This window comes from Ambystoma mexicanum, chromosome 1q, assembly GCF_040938575.1.
Source record: "Ambystoma mexicanum isolate Mex_15411 chromosome 1q, UKY_AmexF1_1, whole genome shotgun sequence".
Taxonomy (NCBI): Eukaryota; Metazoa; Chordata; class Amphibia; order Caudata; family Ambystomatidae; genus Ambystoma; species Ambystoma mexicanum.
In genome coordinates, this window is record NC_090922.1 from 905,108,922 (window position 1) to 905,127,311 (window position 18,390).

General features: G+C 46.1%; 1 protein-coding gene across 2 annotated transcripts in view; it reads left to right on the forward strand.

Annotated features, from left to right (window-relative positions):
• The window catches only part of PALMD (palmdelphin), a 311,657-nt gene that overhangs the window by 158,469 nt on the left and 134,798 nt on the right, over nt 1–18,390 (forward strand). For both annotated transcript variants that reach the window (XM_069641537.1, XM_069641536.1), the window contains exon 3: nt 8,659–8,789. In XM_069641537.1, the coding sequence (XP_069497638.1) occupies nt 8,659–8,789 (131 nt within the window). The remainder of the gene's footprint in view (nt 1–8,658; nt 8,790–18,390) is intronic.

An 18,390-nucleotide genomic window follows, 5' to 3' on the forward strand; every position in this document is an offset into this window, starting at 1 on the left:
AAGAAATTGCAATCCTGCCACCTGTGATTTTGCTGCACTGTTTTTACTTTCCAAAGTCGATTTTCTACACTGTATGCCCGTTGTTTAGTACATTGCCTTGTAGCTTGTCAGTTTCCATGCTTCTTTAATACAGCCATACACAGTCTTGCCTTATTCATTCAACCGCACATGTAAAATCACCATTCAGTAATTCCGAGTGCCATTTTGCTAATTTTTCAAGGGAGTTCAATCCGATTTTTGCCTCCCATGCAGGGGTGCTAGGTCAGATTTTTAATCCGATTTTTGCATTGTATACCTGACTCCCTGCTACTCCTCTCCACCCACACATAAATAGGTTATCAGTGGTTTGAGGGGGTATTGCACGGGGAATGCTTAACTGTGGTGCCATTTAACAGCACTACTCAAAAGTAATCTTTCTTTTTGTCAATTGTGCATTGTATATCTTATGTAAAAAGGTCGAACTAAGTGTATTCTATCATTTTACTGTGTAATTATCACCACACTGGTGATTGCTCCCCTATATTGAATATTTTTGATTTATTCATAATTAAAAATAAATAAATATTTTATTATTACACACCAACCTGGTTCATGGTCCATTGCGACACGGGGTGTATGTTAAGGGAGTTGTGAGACAGGTTGGCTGCCTTCTCAAAGATTAATGCAAATTCATAAATTTAAACACGTTTTTATTGTGCGCCACAGCCCTTACCAGTGAAAAGAGTCCTGGTCTGGAGTGTGACGCCTCTTTAAAATCCTTAATACACGGCATGCATAAGTCGCATCCAGATGGACATACACCCGCCTGCCTGACTCCCTATGGGTTTCTCACTCTGCCTCGTTCCTTAATTCCCCCACCTTCTCGATTCCTGGTGTACTGTAGACCATCCCATTCCACAGCATAATCTCAAAATATTGGCTCTGCCTTTCAATGTTTGGTCAGAACCTTTGCTCAAGTGTCTTCCCCAGCTCTTTCAGTATGTGCTTATTTGTTTTCTGATGCCACACCGTCGCCTTAGAGGTATCTCCATAAGTCATTGTGCTCGTTCTGAAACCCAATACTTCTGAACCCCAATCCGTGCAACCTCATGCTGTGGACATCAAGATTAGAAGTTCTCCAGAGTTGCAAAATGCTTGAATTTGAATATCTGTGGCATGCCTCCTTGGGTGTCAATGTTATGCTTAACATCCTCAGCATATTGGTATGGTTGTTTATTTATATAGCGCCTATACACAGGCAAGTGTTTCAAAGCGCTCAAGAAGGGTGGAAACATGGGGAGCCCTTGAATTCCTGAGAAGACGATACTAGTCTGCATAGGCAGAGTAAATGCCTAAAGAGATACATTTAACAGTTTGGTAGACAGCAAATAGGCCTGACGACGATTCTGCAGTTTTAAATATGCGTAACCTCCTCAGCATATTCCCATGGGACTTGGCTGTTATGTAATTTACCATTTTAGTAGAGTATCCCTGATCTCCCATCAGCCTGTTCATGTACTTGTTAGCATTGGTCTCTAGAATTGAGCTGAACACTCCAGCCACACTGGTTTGTGTAAGGGTAACATAATACATTTTGTGTAGCCAATGTAACCATGCTTATGCTGCCTACCAATCCTTCCTTCTCTATTTAGTATCTTATCACCCTCCTTAGACACGGTTATGTCATCAGAAACAACCTCTCTTCTATCTGCGGGTATTCACAAACAACCTCTTATTATGTGGAGATCCCCATTGTTGGTGTCTTGTGTGCCTTAAATTGTACTTTGTATCTTAGATTTAATCTCCCAAGGCCATTTCCCCAGCTTTTTTATGTCACACTCGTTGGTCGCACTCCTACTATGTTGGTAACTCCATGGCATGCACTGGCCTCCCAGGCAAAGCATGATGTCTCCCCCAGAACATCACTGTCTCTAGAGCTCTGGTTCTCTCTAGGCTGGACTACTGCAACAACCTCTTTCTAAATGTGCCTGCTTCGACTCTCCGCCCTCTGCAACTCATCCAGAACAGGACTGTGAGTCTGGTCCTTGGCCTCAGCCCATGGATCGTATCTCTCCAGCACTGAAATCTCTGCATTGGCTCCAAGTGGCTGCAAGGATTAAGTTCAAGACCCTCTGCATCGTCCACAAGGTCTTCTGGGGCCTGGGCCCTCAATACCTCCAACTCTCTCTTCGTAAATACCTCCCTACCCGAGCTCTTCGCTCCTCCACCTCCAACTCCCTCAGGGTCAGTCGCTTCTCCAAGCAATGAGTTGGTGGTAGATCTCTTTCTTGGGCTGGGGCCTCCCTCTGGAACAGCCTCCCTGCCTCTCTGAAACTTGAGGAGGACCATATCCGGTTCCGGAAGCACATCGAGACCTTCCTCTTTGCTTCCTCCTTCTCTCTTCCTCTGCCCTGCTGATTTCCTGTCTAACACTGCACTGGTCACCTGGCTACCCTGTGATTTTGGGCCCAGGTTCCTGCCCGCCCAGTTGCACACCCGGACTGCCCGTGGCAACCCTTGCACATGGGTATGTATCTGTAACCCTACATTCCCCCTACCTGCACTTTTGGACACTTGCTATATGCACTTACACTGGCACCTGCCACCCGCTCTTCTTGTTATTGTTTATCCCATGTACAGCACTGCCCCCTTCCCTTTCCCCTGGCAATCCCCCCCTCCCCTGCACTTGCACAATCTCAATGTCACTTGGCCTAGTAAGATCGTTGGCTCTGTCCTGCCTCTGTCCCCCCTCCCTTGCCTCGTCGCGCCTTGAAACACTTGTCTATATGCGCGTTATAAATGTCATATTATATCACCTGCTGGATTTTCTACAGTGTTACTAATGAATACAATGGGTAATGTTGTGTGTATGGCTGAACCCTACACCACCCCTCATCATTTGCACTTCATCAAAATGGAATTGATTGGCCATCACTTTGCCCCTATTGCTGACTCAGAGCTGTTCAAAATTATACTGGACCACATTCACTGCTTTAACTTTATACTAGTGTGAAAGCCTGTGTATAGGGGCCAATGTGCAAGGGGAGCAACATTTTCAGTGTTAATTCGCTATGTGGTATATTTCGAAGGCAACAGCTACCTCTAGCAGTGACAGCAGGTGAAGCAGGCAGTCTACTCTGCCTGACTGCACAGGACAAACATACATCTGGCCTTTTTATTATATTGTATGATATGATATGATATTAAACTGGCCAACCAGAATAGTCAACTAACTAGATGTGTTTGATTTGATTTCATTCATAGTAGATTCCAAGAGTGTTTTTCTAGAGCAGACATAAAATAGGATTTGTCCATAACTAATGTTTTTAATGTACAGTACAGGTTTTGGACTACCTCATTACAATCAGAATCTATATACTTCAAATAGTCCGGCTCTAACCTGAAATCTCAAACCACCTGGATATCGTGTGGCCCGAGGTCCCTCATACTTTCATACATTTTCTAGCGATGGGACCAAAAGTATTCAAAAGGTTGAAGCAAGCAATGACCTCGACATGAGGGAAGATTGCTATCCCCTGCTGAGCCCAAAAACATGCCCCATTGTGCTGCAAGGGCCTTGGACTGGGCCGAGGTTTTGTAGCACGTTCCTCTTCCCCACACTATAAATAAACAAGCATTAGCAATGCCAATAGTGTTGGCGTTTACTGCTATTTGCATTTTGCATTTATAGGTACCAGGGTGCAAGGAGGAGTTTAACAGGTGGATGCGATAAGGGGCACAGGTGTAGAAAAGAATGAGAAGGAAGGAGAATGTATAGGAGATTGGGTGGGGTAGAGAGAGTGGAGAAGGTTGGGTGTGGGTAGATAGAGTGGGGGTAGGTGGGGTTGGTGGGGGAAGACAGAGTAGCGAAAGCGAGAGTGGTGGTAGGGTGGGTGGAGTAGAGAAAGTCTTGGGTGGGTGGGTGGGGTAGAGAGAATGGGAGCACAGTGATCATTGTAAAGTAGGGAAAACATTCCATCTGCAAATGGTCACCCACAGAGGCCTGAGTGCCAGCGCTACCTCTGTCCAGCCTTGTGAGTGGTGTTACTTGACTGAAAATCCCCTTGCATGTGTGCCTGGGAGCATCCGTCACAACAAAGTAGTGATGGGCAGAGTGTGAAATGACGAATGCAAGGAGATTCGGAGTCATGCACAGAGGGGGGTTACTAGAACCCTATATTTATGAAAATATTGCTTGTTTCATGTTTAATAATAAAATGTTTCGATTAACATTGCCTTCACACGCCTCTGACTGCCCTGGAAGTCACTAGTGTGAACTGACGGAGAGGCCAGTCACACATAGTGGGTATGAACAGACACATATTTTGTGAAAGTCACACCTAGTGTCACCTCTCTCTGTGGTAGCTTAGTGGGTCTTACCACAGTGTCTAGAGGGGGGGTCGGGTTCAGCTGTCGGGTGGATGTCACTCGAGCTGTTAATACAGCACCACTTGCAGACAGCTCTCTAAAAGTACTATGCCGTGAGTGCAATTTGAGCACAAAACCTACATTTTTAAATATGCTGCCATTAGCTGCACCAAGCGAGGAATTCCTTGAATAAGAAACACTGTGCACAAAGGGCTTCTTAATGAGTGTCAGTGCAAATGGGGGCTTTGGATTGAACGGATATAATCATGTAAACCAACCTAAACGTGATCACTAGATCTCTCTGTGCTAAGCAATTTGCATATGGTGGTGGGGGCGGCATACGTGGACTGAACGGTGCCTAACAAGCCCATTTAAAGCAAGACATGCACCTCTTGCTTTCAACTCCTCTTCCCCCACACCCTCTAATTACCAGCCCTCCAACTACACACACACGTCGCGTGCCCACACTACATCAACGTGTAAAGACGTGTTGCACCTAGACACTATAGTTATTAACAACAACATGCACTCCTAGACTGTAATCGTTCACATTTGCACACATTCACTAATTGTCAACACATTTGCACATTCTGCAAGATGTGTGCTATTTGCCGTGAGTCAGTGTGTTATAATTATGTGATGTCGCAATTCCCCTGCACTCTCATGGAAAAGGTATGTTGCTTCCCTGTCGGTTTGTTCACTGGAAAGTTTAGAGGTGTTTTGTCCTGCTTTGTTTGAGCTGGGTTCTTACTCTGCCTCTGGTTCGTTTATGCATGCCTCTGCATCAAAGCCACAGCGTGTCGTGATGCACCCATGCTCCCCGCTTGGGCTGTGTGCAGCTTTGCTGCTGACACCACGCTGTCATGTGACCTGCTGGCTCTGCTCAGTCGCAGATGTGTCCATGGCAAAGCCTCCTCCCTGGCCACCTATGAAGAGGTGGGGATTGTTTTGTTTGTTTGTTTTATTACTTGTATTGCGTGCCAGACCCAAGGGTATCAGGGTGCATTGCATACGACAACTTATAGCTTGGTTACATATCAATTTGGACATGTACATAATACAATAAGTATACATAACAGCAAATCAAATACATACATGTTATTACAGGATAGACACAGTAAATACCCTACCGATGCAATAAACACTAAGGGTCAAGTAAGTATGGACAAAGATATGAGGTTGGCCAGGCGAGGATGGACAGGAATAGTCAGTCATAGGCAAGTAGATATCTGTCGCTTATTTTTCCGAGTCTTTGATCCACCATATGAGGTTCTATCGGAATGTAAGGTACAGTTGATCTGTTCGGAGAAGGGGAGGTAGGGAGTGCCAAAGTTGAGCTGCTTTGACCTGGAAGCTACATCCTCCTGCTCTGGAGAGTTTAAATCTAAGTATTGAGATGCAGTTGGAGTTGGAAGATCTGGTGGATCGTGTAGGACTTATTCTAGTAAATCTCTCGGAGAGATAGCAAGGTGCAGCATTGTTTAGACATTTATATACAAGTGAAGCAACTTTTAGCTGGATTTTTTCGTGAGTCGAGAGCCAATTATTTGCTCTTCTGATTTCAGAGATGTGGACTCTCCTAGATATACCGAGTGCTGCTCTGAGAGCATTGTTCTGAAGGAGTTGGATTCTCTTGATGGTTTCCTTTTTGGCCCCAATGTAAAGAGAGTAAAAATAATCCAACTTCGATAGAACAAGTGCTCTAGCAAGGGTAATGCAGCTGTTGTTGGACAGGAAGGGTTTACCTGCTCTTATCAATTTGCAGGTATATGCAGTGGCGGAAGCCGTCGCATTGACCTTTTAATTAAAGGAAAGGGTGGAGTCCAGATAAAAGCCCAGAGTTTTCACCTCATGAGCGGTGGTCATTTGGTTGTTATCGATGTTGAAGGAAGAATAGTTGGGACCCAGTTTTTTAAGGATGATGAGGTGCCCGGGATGATAATCTCAGTCTTATCATCATTCAGGCACAGTCCATGGGTGGCCATCCATGCCTGAATGAGGAGATAAACCCTATTCACCAAGGCCAAATCCTTGGTGAATAGGGGTCAGTCCTACATCATACCCCCATTGAGAGAGAGCGTGAGGGAGAGAAAGAAAGACAAGAGAGAAAGGCCGTGAATGTGTGGACGTGACCTGCAGAAAACACCCTCAGTCAGGTAGGCTGTTAATGACTACACAGTCCCACCTGGAAAACTCAATCTGTACCCAGCTGAAATCAGCTGTCTATTGAAGACTGCCATTTGTGGGGACTGAAACTCAATGTGGACTCCAAACTGACCCAGCTTTCACCTGCCCTGCTTCTTCCATTTCAGAGAAAAGGTTTCAACATATATAGAGGGAAATCACTGCGCTAGGCTCTTCATGTCCCAGGTTCATTTGTTGGTACTGTATATTTGTGGTCATGTGCAAATAGAAGACACCGACCATCCTGATTGCAAATCAGGCCAGGGTTCAGGATAAAAAACCTAACATTTTCCCATTAAAATCCGCCTAACTAGTGATTCAGTCAAACAAATGTTCAAATTGGACCAGCATTTCGATATGCCCCTAGAAAATAGGGCATACAGCTTCTGACAATATGAAGGACACGGCATCAAGTTTCTCCAACTACCACCCCAAAGAGAAAGCCTCCCTCTCAATTGGTGCAGCTACCGTGAATTTTGTTAGGGCATCCGTTTGAGCAACTTCAGGCAAAGGCGCACTTTCTGTTAGCGTATGAGACAGGGCAGCCTCTTCCATCAGTCACACTGACTGAGTTGTTACTCTTCCATCATCAGGGCACTGTGTGTGAGGCTCAAGCCCAGCCAAGTGTCACCCCTGACTTCCTGGGCCGTGTCACAAACACTGATGGGACACTTTGAACACCCCATGGTGCCCTGAATTTCCTTTTTTTTGCAGTGAAACCCTATACTGCCAGGGTATGGACGGGTCCCTGTCCCCCTCCACTCACCACTGCCAGGGTCTGGGCTCTTAGGGGACAGCAAGAGGGCCAGGGTCCCGATCCGTTCCCCTTGGCACTTGGCCCAGCAGCGCTCAATCTCTGTGTCCAGCTTCAGGTGCAAGTGCCGGGATGTTGCCATTGTCCTATGCCCTCATCGCAGCTCTGCCTGTTTCAGGGTCGGTGTGTGTAGCGTGGGAAAGCCTGAAACAGCCAGCTTCCAACCCATGCGCCCAAATGCACTGACTGCTCCCCACCCAGAGCGCACTCTGAGCGTAGCTGATTGGCCCGGCATAGTTGGCTGCTAAGGGAGACTGCTTCCCTCAGCACTACCAACGATTTTGGAAAGAAGACCCTCTAAGGACTTACTTCCAAAACATACTCGGAATTCGCAAACCTGGCCAGAGTCTGTGAGGCACCCCTATTGTGGCTGACAGGCTATCAGGGCCCGTTTAATTTGAGCATCACACTGTATAACAGAAACATGCGTTGCATCAACTGTCCCATGCCACTTGCCCTCTCTAGGCAAACTCGCTGTTGGTGCAGCCACTCTGACTGAGTCAGTCCCTCTGGCACTAGTTGGAAAGCGTAGGCAGTGCTGGGTCCGGACAGAGTTGCCTCCCCCGCATTCTCATTTAATCGGCAGAGTACTGCGAGCGGTACCTGTGGCTCCGCCACAGAGCATACCTGCCTACATTTAATCTAGAAAGTCTTTAGCGCTTTATCTAGTCCACCTTAACACAGACTCATGAATGTCATGCGTGTACCGGTGATGCCGGCAGCAGCACCAGGCTGCAAATGACTGCAGCTTCAGCTCGAAAAGCGACCACTCCGCAGCTGACTTTAAACATGGTCCAACAGGAGATAAAGTAACAAACAGCATTAGTGCATACAATTGAAAATAATAACGGGCATATAGGTAAGTGCAGTCATTTTGATCCTATTCTGGAGGGTGCACAGCTCCCCGGCAACAGCAGCAGGCTGGCAGATGTGAGCGAGAGGGTCAAGGCCCAAATGGTGCTTCAGCCATTTCATCAGCCAGGCGTCGGCAAGTTGTCATGCCAATGCCATACACTGCTCCTGAACTCCCCTTTCTCCTTTTTCTTAAAAGTATAAGTAATATGGATAAGTAATATTCAGTACTCCACTTCTCTTTAGTGCTTAAGAATGACTGACCTTGAGCCACATATAGCATGGATGTCTATACACTTATTGTGTTGTGCTACTTATTTACTGTTGATTGAAGTTCACAGCTGAATGTCTTCAACATCAACAGTTAGATTGTACAAGAATTGTCATTTGCTATGCATTCACATAATATAGCTATTGAAATATTGCAATTCGATTGAAAATACATTTTTCTTTATTATTAGAAAAAAGCCCTGAGAGAAAAATGGCTCTTGGATGGGGTGAGTGCACTCACAGCAAAGGAGCAAGAAAACATGCAAAGGCAGAATCAAGAAGACCAGCAGCTGTCCAAGCTCCTGTCAAGAAACATCCTCAGGTACAGAACACGTGGATACAGCTTTGTATTGCGTACAAAGAGCCTCTGTTGCTTGACTAGTGGCACATGACTTTACTTCTGCAAAGAGACACTGCCAGCTATGTTCATAAGCTCACCCAAATTATTTGTATTGTTTGGCACTGTGTCACTATATCAATATGATATATGATATATATGATATGATATATGATAGGTTATTTATAACGCGCTTAATACCCAGCGGTTTCTAAGCGCGGACCCGGGAATCATACAAGTGAACCTTCATTGATGATAATGAGTAAAGTACACATTTGTAATTCGGCTCATAGAGGTTCTGCTCACCTGAGGACAAAAAGATGTTGTGGAAGAAAGCATATGTGGGCTTTGAACTTTATTCTGACATTTCTGGAAGGCTACATATATGCCAGTATTGGGATGAGTGGTGCATTCGCTATGTTGTCTGCATTTTCGTCACATTACAGTCATTAAAACACCAATTTCTGTCTCCCAAAAAAAGAAAAACGATCTGAAAGGCAAAAGGCTGATTGCAACTAAAAACCTGCTCATTGTGTAATTTTCGATTATGTTATTAAAACGTGCAAAACCATCTTTCTGAAAGATAATGGGTTAACTGCAGCTGTAACAAAAAAAAACGTCTTACGCAAGTGCACCATGTGCCACTTGATTCCTGAATGCACTGTGCAGCAGACACATGCATTAAAGTGCCTAGACTGTTATGTTGTCTATCACAACTGCAGCCATTTTCATGGTATTCTTCTTCATGGTAAGTGGGAGCAGAGCGAGCAGGGCAAGAGTATTATACTTTGTATTAATATGTGCAGATGGTAAACAAACAGGATGTGTGTGTGCGTGTAAGCTACTATACGTTTTTGTCACATAAGGTCCAATTAGATATGGCATGCAATGGCATGCAGTGGTTAAGTATGCTGTTTATCAGGTTAATGCATTTAAGCATTAAGGACTAGTGGGTAGTCCGTGGACCGGTGCCTTGGCTTCTAGCGTGGGTATGTGTGTTGATTCACATCAGGTCACAGGTATCTTTTCATTTGTTTCTGGTGGCTTGCAAATTTCTTATCCATTTATAAAGTAAAGGAAAAGACTACTAGCAGAATGTTACTATGGGCCTCATTCCGAGATTGGAGGCAGCCATGGCGCTAATAGCGCCATGGCTGCCTCCAATAACGGTACCGGGTCCGCCCTCATTCAATGGGGACTTACTGGTCTAGTCGGACCTTTGCGGGACCGGTAAGTCCCCATTGAAAATACCATTTCCCATTCACATTTGAGCCCCCCATAGGGCTCAATGGGAATGGGGAAGGTGCAAATAACGGTACCGCAATTTACGATATCGTTATTTGCTCCCTGGACCCTTTGCCCGCAAAGGGACCTCGGAATAGGGCGCCAAGGGATTACTGGCACTGGTGTCCTTACCGGTGCCCGGTATCCCTTTGCGCCCAACTCGTAATGAGGCCCTATGTTTTGTTTTGATTAAACAAGTAGTAACATTCGTTTTGGGATAATTCATAAAACAAGTTGTTATATAGAAAGTGTATTGTGAAATTTAGCTAAGGATTCTTCAGGGAACATTAGAAAAATGGCACTGCAATAGCCAAGGTGACTAAATATAAATGCGTTCACAGACTGCACCTTCTCCGAGAAAGAAAAATAGCTCATTAAGGGCTTCAAAGTTTTCAATTGAAAAAAAACAACTTCTAAGGGTCCAACCAGACTCCGAGATAGTGTACTGACTCTGAAGGCTTAGTGTAGGGTCCAAACGCAGGTGGCTAGAGGTCACAATTTTGGAGTGGGGGGAGAGTTGGAGGGGGTTCATTTACCAGTCGATTGTTCTTATTAGATTTACAAATAAGTATTTTTGTGTTTTGCTGTTTTAATTGGAGAGAGTCATCATTCAAGTCTTCACATGTTCAATATAGCGCTTCAACTGAATGCTAGGATTATTGTTGTTGTTACCCAAGCGCAATATTAACTGGGTATCGTAAGTGTACATGTAACAAGTTATGTTAAAGCTGTGCACTAGTTTTGCCAGAGGAATCATATATAGATTGAATAACAGTGGACTAAGTTAACCACTATGTGGGGATATCTTGCAATGCTGAGAAAAGGATGGAAGAAACACGGTTGGTTTCCGATTATTTAAAAAGTTATGCATCCATTACCATGCCAAACTGTACAAACCAAGCTCAAAGATACGGTTCAAAAGGATGGCATGGTTGACCGTACCAAAGGCTGTGGATGGGTCCAACATAATGAAAACACTCGTTCCAACCGCAACTACCCAGAATTTCTAGGTCATTTAGCGCAGAAAAGAAAACTGTGTTGGTATTCTAGCCTGGGTAGAAGATAGTATTTCAACAAATGTTTGGATTTGTGAGGTTACCAAACCTTCAAACATTTATCCAAGATAGAGAAGTTAAGATATTGGCCGATAATTGCCTTGCAACGCCGGGCCCATGGAGGGCTTTTTAAAGAAAGGGGAAATGGCTGACATTTTAAATTGGTCAGGAACTGTACCTGCTTGTAATGATTGATTAATATTTAGGCATAGGTCATAGATTACAAAAGAGCTCAAGTATTTAATAATCTTAACAAGGCACAAATCAAGCAGGAATCCTGAAGGTTGGCGGGTCACCACCAATTTGAGTACAGTGTGAAGGCATCATGAAGTAAGACATAGACAACAGATTCAACCTTCTGATCTGATTTTGAGAATTTATACCGTGCTCACAACAGACTTATCTGTATACAGGCTCAGATGGACACAAGCCTCGGGGTGAGGTGCTAAACAAAACATATGCGGATGCTGTCTATGAGCTAAACAAATCTATTTAAACAGGTGGGTTTTAAGATCTTTCCTAAATCGGGATAGTGGCTTGCAAGACCTAATCTCCTCAGGGAGGCTGTTCAAAAGTTTTGGTCTGAAAACTCAAAATCTTCTATAACCTCTGGAAACAGATTTAGTGTGTGGAAGATTGTTTTTATTTCTCTTAAATATCAGGTTGGAGTAAGGCCTAACTTGCCCTATGCTAAGGTGGGATTTCCCTACCTAACAAACTAAGGATAATTAATATCTGTAAATTCAAATGAAAGGTCTGTCTCTGTCCAAAACCTATACTTTACCTCACAACTAAATCTATACAATGTGTAGGGATGTCAACAGAAAAACAAATAGTGTTCAAAAGTAAAGTTCCAGGGCCTCATTACGAGTTTGGCGGCAGCCATGGAGCTATTAGCTATTAGCTCCATGGCTGCCGCCAAACCGGGCTCCTTTACTGGGTTTCCTAGAATGGGGAATTACCAGGCCATTCCGAGTACGGAGGGCCCGGTAATTCCTCCCTCTGGGAACCCGGGCCCGGACCTTCCCCATTCCCATCTGAACCCCCATAGGGCTCAATGGGAATGGGAGAGGGTGCATACAACAGGCCGATTAGGAGCGGCCCGTTGTTTGCTCCCTCTTCCCCTCGCGGGGCCCAGTAAGGACGCCTGGTTTGACCAGGCGTTCCTTACCGGGTCCCGCGAGGGGAGCTTGTAATCGCATGGAATGGAGTTAAGGGGTCCGTACCCATTTGCGGAACTCGTTAACCCATTACGCCGATCTTATAATGAGGCCCCCAAACTTCTTCCAGCTCTTTAGCTTTCTCTCAGCTTGCCCTTTTCTCAAGTTCAAAATAGTCCACAAAGACGTCGCGGATCCCTTCCCCAAGCATTCAACATAGCTCGAAACACCCCCAGGTTTCTCTTCCCCAAGAATCAACACATTTCATAAAGTCTTGAGGGATCCTTCCCCAAGACGCCGACTCCTTCAGCTGGCAAAACCCAAAAGTCAATGCAAATCCACGGGCTGTCAAAATAATATCAGTTAAACCTCTTGTTCATTCTCAGTGGACCAGTTGGTCTAGGCACAGTTGTCGAACCACACGGTCCACCCTACAGGTCACACAACCAATAGCCCTGCTTTCCTTGGCTCATCAAATAAGGGTTACTTGATATAGGTGCAGTTATCGGACCACGCGATCCACCCATCAGAGATCAGGCAATCGGTAACCCTATGCACGTTGCTGTACTTCTGTATTCTTCAGATTCTGGTCAACACAGGTTTTCCTCTTTCGAAATGTAGTCTTGTGGACTCTTTTATCTTGGCTCAATACTTATTTTATATTCTTCTTGGAAATCTTTTGGCTTAGTCACTACTTGTATCTTGAACAATTCACTCTGTGGTAGCCATTCTCACCACCTTTCTTTCACTTCATCTTAATTTCACTGCATTCATAAAAGTTCATAATGGTTTAGCACTTGTTTTGCTTCGTTGCCATATTCAAAACATACACAATATTTCCTTTAGTTAGTTCTATATTCAATGGGTATCTTTGCACCCTTCAAAAGTACTTTACAACATTTGTTTTGCTTGATCTTTATTCACCTTCATCTAATTTGCCCTTCGGGAGCATGCGTAAAAATATTCAGTTTGTTCAGCATTCAGGCACGTCAGATTCCCAGCCCCAGTATGAGTGTTTCCTTTTCTACACTCACTGGTTAGTGCTCGCTCTTCAAGGCTTCTCGAGTTCCTCTTCTTTGCCCAGCTTTCCTGCGGATCTCCCAGCGAGCAGCGCTCGCTGTCTTGAGCAGTTCTCAGCCCGCTCTTCAACAGTGGGAGCTGTCGTGAGCCTCTCTCGCCCTCTCAGTGGCCAACAGCACTTTGGAGGCTTTGGTGCACCACAGCTTCTGTTTTGGGCACCGGGTAGGAGGAATGGCAGGAGTCTTGACCCTCTCACGTTCAGTCTTGTCCCCAATGTCTGCCTTTCACTCCTGCTGGTCCCGGCTTCCCCCCAGTCGGTATCTCCATACGCTGCATCCTTGGCCAGCTCCTTCTCCTTATGCCGTCTCTCCCTTTCACTCTTAAACACCTGAGGCTTGTTAGCAGGCTGCAGATGCAAGTCCTCCACATTGGTTGCCTGACTTTGGTGAAGCTGATTAGTGGGACATGCCTGGCTATTGAAAGTTAAACTCCTTAAGAGCCCTCTTCCTCATCCGAGTATCAAAGTGTTGTGTATGCAGGGGAGTGTGCATAACTTCTAGTGATTTCCTCCTCATCCCAGTCATATGATAAAAGGGCTGTGGGACATTTTGGTCAGAATAAAGAGTCAAGGGCTAACAATACCCTACAAAGGCAGGGGTAACATTGGATTTACTTTGACAAAGGGGATACCATTTCTCACCCCAAGACGTCTTCTCCCCATTCCCCAAGTTCCCTCCACCCAGGTGATCCTCCCTTGCATATCCACCCCCAGGGTCGGGATCTCCAAAAGTGATGGCCTTTCCCAGGCCGCCTGAGCAGAAGATGCCGGGGAAAAAAAAGTTGAGAAGATCTTAAGGTTCCACACAAGAGCTTGTAGATATAGCTAGAGAAGGAGTCCAAGACTTACCATTAGGCACATTTACCTGTGATATAAAAATAGTCAGAGGAGGTAGAGAAAATGAGGCACAAATAAATGTAATGCTGTCATCAGAAATCGGGCTACATCCTCCAAAGGCCCTTGAGATATGATATGATATGATATGACATGGCATTTATAACGCGCCTATACACAGGTTTTTCAAGGCGCAACGAGGCAAGGGAGGGGGGACATAGGGAAGACAGAGACAACGATCTTACTAGGCCAGGTGTCATTCAGATTGTGCAAATGCATGGGGAGGGGGAAAGATGAGTGGGTAAAGGGGGAGGGGACAGTGCAGTACATGGGATAAATAAAATAAATAAAAACAATAAATAAAAAATACGCTGGTGGAAAGTGCAAGGGTAAGTGCAGACGTCAAGTGCTGGTAGGGGGACTGTAGGGATACAGAAAACAGTCCACAGGTTTGGGGTTTGCCAGGGAGGCAGTGCAGGTGTGCAACTGGTGGGGAAGGTGACCTGGGCCCAAGATCAGAGGGTGGCCATGTAACCAGTGCAGTTTCAGTTTCAGCCAGGAATTCAGCAGGGGAGAGGAGGAGAGAAAGCAGAAGCAAAGAGGAAGGTTTTGAGGTGCTTCTGGAACCGGAGATGTTTCTCCTCAAGTTTCAGGGAGGCAGGGAGGCTGTTCCAGAGGAAGACCCCAGCCGAAGAACGAGATCTACCACCATCTATTTGCTTGGAGAAGCGACTGACGCTGAAGGAGTTGGAGGCGGATGAGCGAAGAGCTTGAGAAGGAAGATATGAGGGCTTTCGCACTCTCCCCGCTCTTCTCTATGGCTCATACGGGTCCCACCATTCTACGTGTAGGGAACAGGGAAGTGAACGGTTCTATCATAACCATCTGGTGATGAAGCCCAGGTCTGGCGCACTTCCTGGCAACCGATATATCTTGCAAGGCCTCTATGAATTGGACTGTAAGTAATCCTTAACGCTAGGTGTTGTGGACCACGACTGCCAACTGTTTCAGAACACTGTCCCCACACTGATTCTCATGCTAACACCCTGGTAGAGTAGATTAATTTAGGGGATCTGGGTTGTGTTATTTGTTAAGCACTCTGAAGAGCTCTTTATTTCTATTAGGGCAGGTTAAGATCAAATTCAAGCAATAGTCCCATTTTGATTGTTTTATTAGCCATTGGGGGTCATCACAATTTGGGTAGCAAGCCCTAAAATTCAGTATTTGCAGTGCAAATTTCTCCCTTACGTGCTCAATCATCCACTTGGCTCACTAGAGTCCTGAACTATTTTATTTCCTTGCGTGCTCTGTCGGATTGGTCGACATGCTTTTTCCGTTTCCGCTGCAAGATGTTTGAACTTACTCCCATTTCATCTTCTGGCAACAGCTGACCATTTATCTTTTTGTTGGTCTTTGAAGACAAACAAACAAACCCTTCTCAGCATAGGTGAACTTTGGTGCAGAGGACCCCAGTAGGGGGTATACTGTTGAAAGACACAGATCGATTCTAAATATTTAGACACAATAGCAGCCTTCGTGTGTCTGAAAACTATTGTCTCCTCATCGTGGACACAAACAAAGCACTACACCTACCATCCTAATTAGGGCAAACACAAACAGGCAGCAAATAATGAGGCAGATAAATTGGTAGAAATCAGCAGGTTGAGGCTCAGTCGCATAGAGGAAGCAGCGCCGCCAGAGCAACAATGGTCCTGTTTGTCGTGGCGTGGGTGGGGCCGGGTCACTGCGAGCAGCATGTGCACAAAGACACGGACACAGAGATCTCTTGCAGCACGTCTTCCCTTTATTGTTCCCAATTCCAACTCCTCTAATCCCTGCTCTCGCCACCCGTCATATCACCTTCCCTGGATGTCACTTCCCTTTCCCAGGACCCGCCCCCCCCAACAACCATGGAGACGTCAACGTGACATCTCCCCCCTTTTTAAACAGTTACCAGGACGTTCATAACAGGCGAACGTCTGCGTTGAGCCGCTTAGCCCATTTCTTCAAGCTAGCGGCGTGGCCGGTTCCTAGCCCGCTGCGGACGGGAGCTTACAAACTCGGGTGTGGTTCCACTGGCCTTGGGCTCCTTGGGACCTTCATGGTCTGAATCATCGGTATCTCCATGGTCCCCTTGATAGGCATCATCTGAGGCATAGTCAATGGGGTTGACTAAACGTCCTCTGAGTGGATGCGTTCCCAGCAAGGGAATTCCCTTGAAATGAGAAGAGTTACTTGCGATAGGGCCTCCCGAGCCTTGCGCTGCAACCATGGACCCCTTCCTTTGCATGACCAGCAGTGGTTCGGCTTGAAAGATGGGGTGTGTTTGTGTTTGTTGTACGGCCAGGATGTCTCCTACCTCTATTTGGGGTGGTCGGGCCCTTCTCCGCCGAACGGCGTAGTCCTTCATTCACTCCTTGGCGGCTTCATCTCACTCCCTGATCTCTCAGTCGAGGTCAGTGACCTGGTCTGGGGACGGAGCTTGGGAAATTCTTGTCTGGACATTTCTCCCGAACATGATCTCTGAGGGAGTTCGCCCGGTGCTGCTGTGAGGCGTATTACAATAATCCCTCATGAGCTGTTTCAGTACTTGTTCATAGAGTTGCCCTGTTAGTTTGGTTATTTGGAGCGCTCTCTTTAAGTTGGCCATGAAGCACTCTATCATCCCGTTGGCTTAAGGCCACAGCGGCGTTATCTTGTGGTGATGAAAGCCTAACTAGCTTGCAAACTGTGCAAACTGGTGCCCATTGAATGGAGGTCCATTATCAATCTTGAGCACTCTCGGAACACCATATGCAGAGAAGATGCGGTGTAGGGCGGGTATGACATGATGGGCGGCCGTTGAAGATATGAGGTGGGTCTCCGGATATCGGGAGTACTCATACATGACTGGCAGCACATTTTTGCCTCCCTCGATGGGCCCGAAGAAGTCGGCCGCCACGGCTTCCCACACCCCTTGTGGAAGTTCTGACATTCCCAATGGTTCTTGGTGGTGGTTTGGCGTGATGTGGCTGCAGGTGGGGCATGCCTTTAGGGCTTCATCTACCATGGAGTCCATGTTGGGGAACCAGACTTTCTGGCGCAGCATGCGTTTGGTTGACACCATTCCTCTGTGACCCTCATGACGAAGCTTGATGATCCTTGCTCTCAGGGACATGGGGATTACTAGTTTACGGTCCTTGATCAGAAGATGATCATCTGAGAGTGCTAGTTCATCTTGTACCTGTACCAGCTGTTCCACCTCCGTGTGTACTGGGTACCCGGCTGCTCTCCCCTTTTCTCGGGTCCTTCTCCATATGCCTGACTGAAGACCCTTGCAGATGATTTGACAGGCCGGATCATTTTCTGTTTCTTGGGCTATATCATCCAATGTCTATCCCCCTGGGGTGGCTTGATGTATTAGGTATCTGAGATATCTGTCTGCCACTGAGGGTTCAGGAATGCACCCCTCCTGGGGTCTTCTGGATAATAAGTCTGCAGGGCTGTCCCCTTTTCCCGGTCAGTGCACTATTTCAAATTCGTAGTCTTGCAGCCGCAGCCCCCAGCGAGCTATCCAAAGTGGCATTTTAACCTGGGGGTTCCTGTACAGAAATAGTAATGCTTGGTGGTGAACCACAATGAGAGGCAATAAGGACACACCCCAGGATGGAATGAGACCAAGACCAAGTGCGGGTGATGTAAAAGGGGTTTTTATATAAAAAAATAGGTCATGCAAAGGACTCTGCAAGCTCCAAGAGCGCTCTGTTTGACAATAGCAAAGACAGTCATATTTATTACAAAACCACGTCACAAATCCTGTAAACTATATGGGGCACATTGTCTCAGGGATTGGGTGTCATCGACTGAGCTATAGGTGATACAATGATGAGCCACTCCAGGATTGGTGGACATCTGCGTGGTGCCAACGTGGGGTGGATGGGTCAGCTGGGCTCATCGGGGTGGAGCTGCCAGGCCAGGCGCGGTCTGTGTCGATGATTGATGGCTGCACTAACACTTTGCCCTTGTGGCCACACACACACAAACACTCATCCTTTAGACGATTCCAGTTGTCCTGTAAATCCTACAATATGTTACTCTAAGAAATGATAGGAGACCGGAGAAACAACATGCAATGTGAAGCTTCACCAATACATCAGTGCACTATTACTTTTGCCCTGCTGACCGGGTGTCATAAG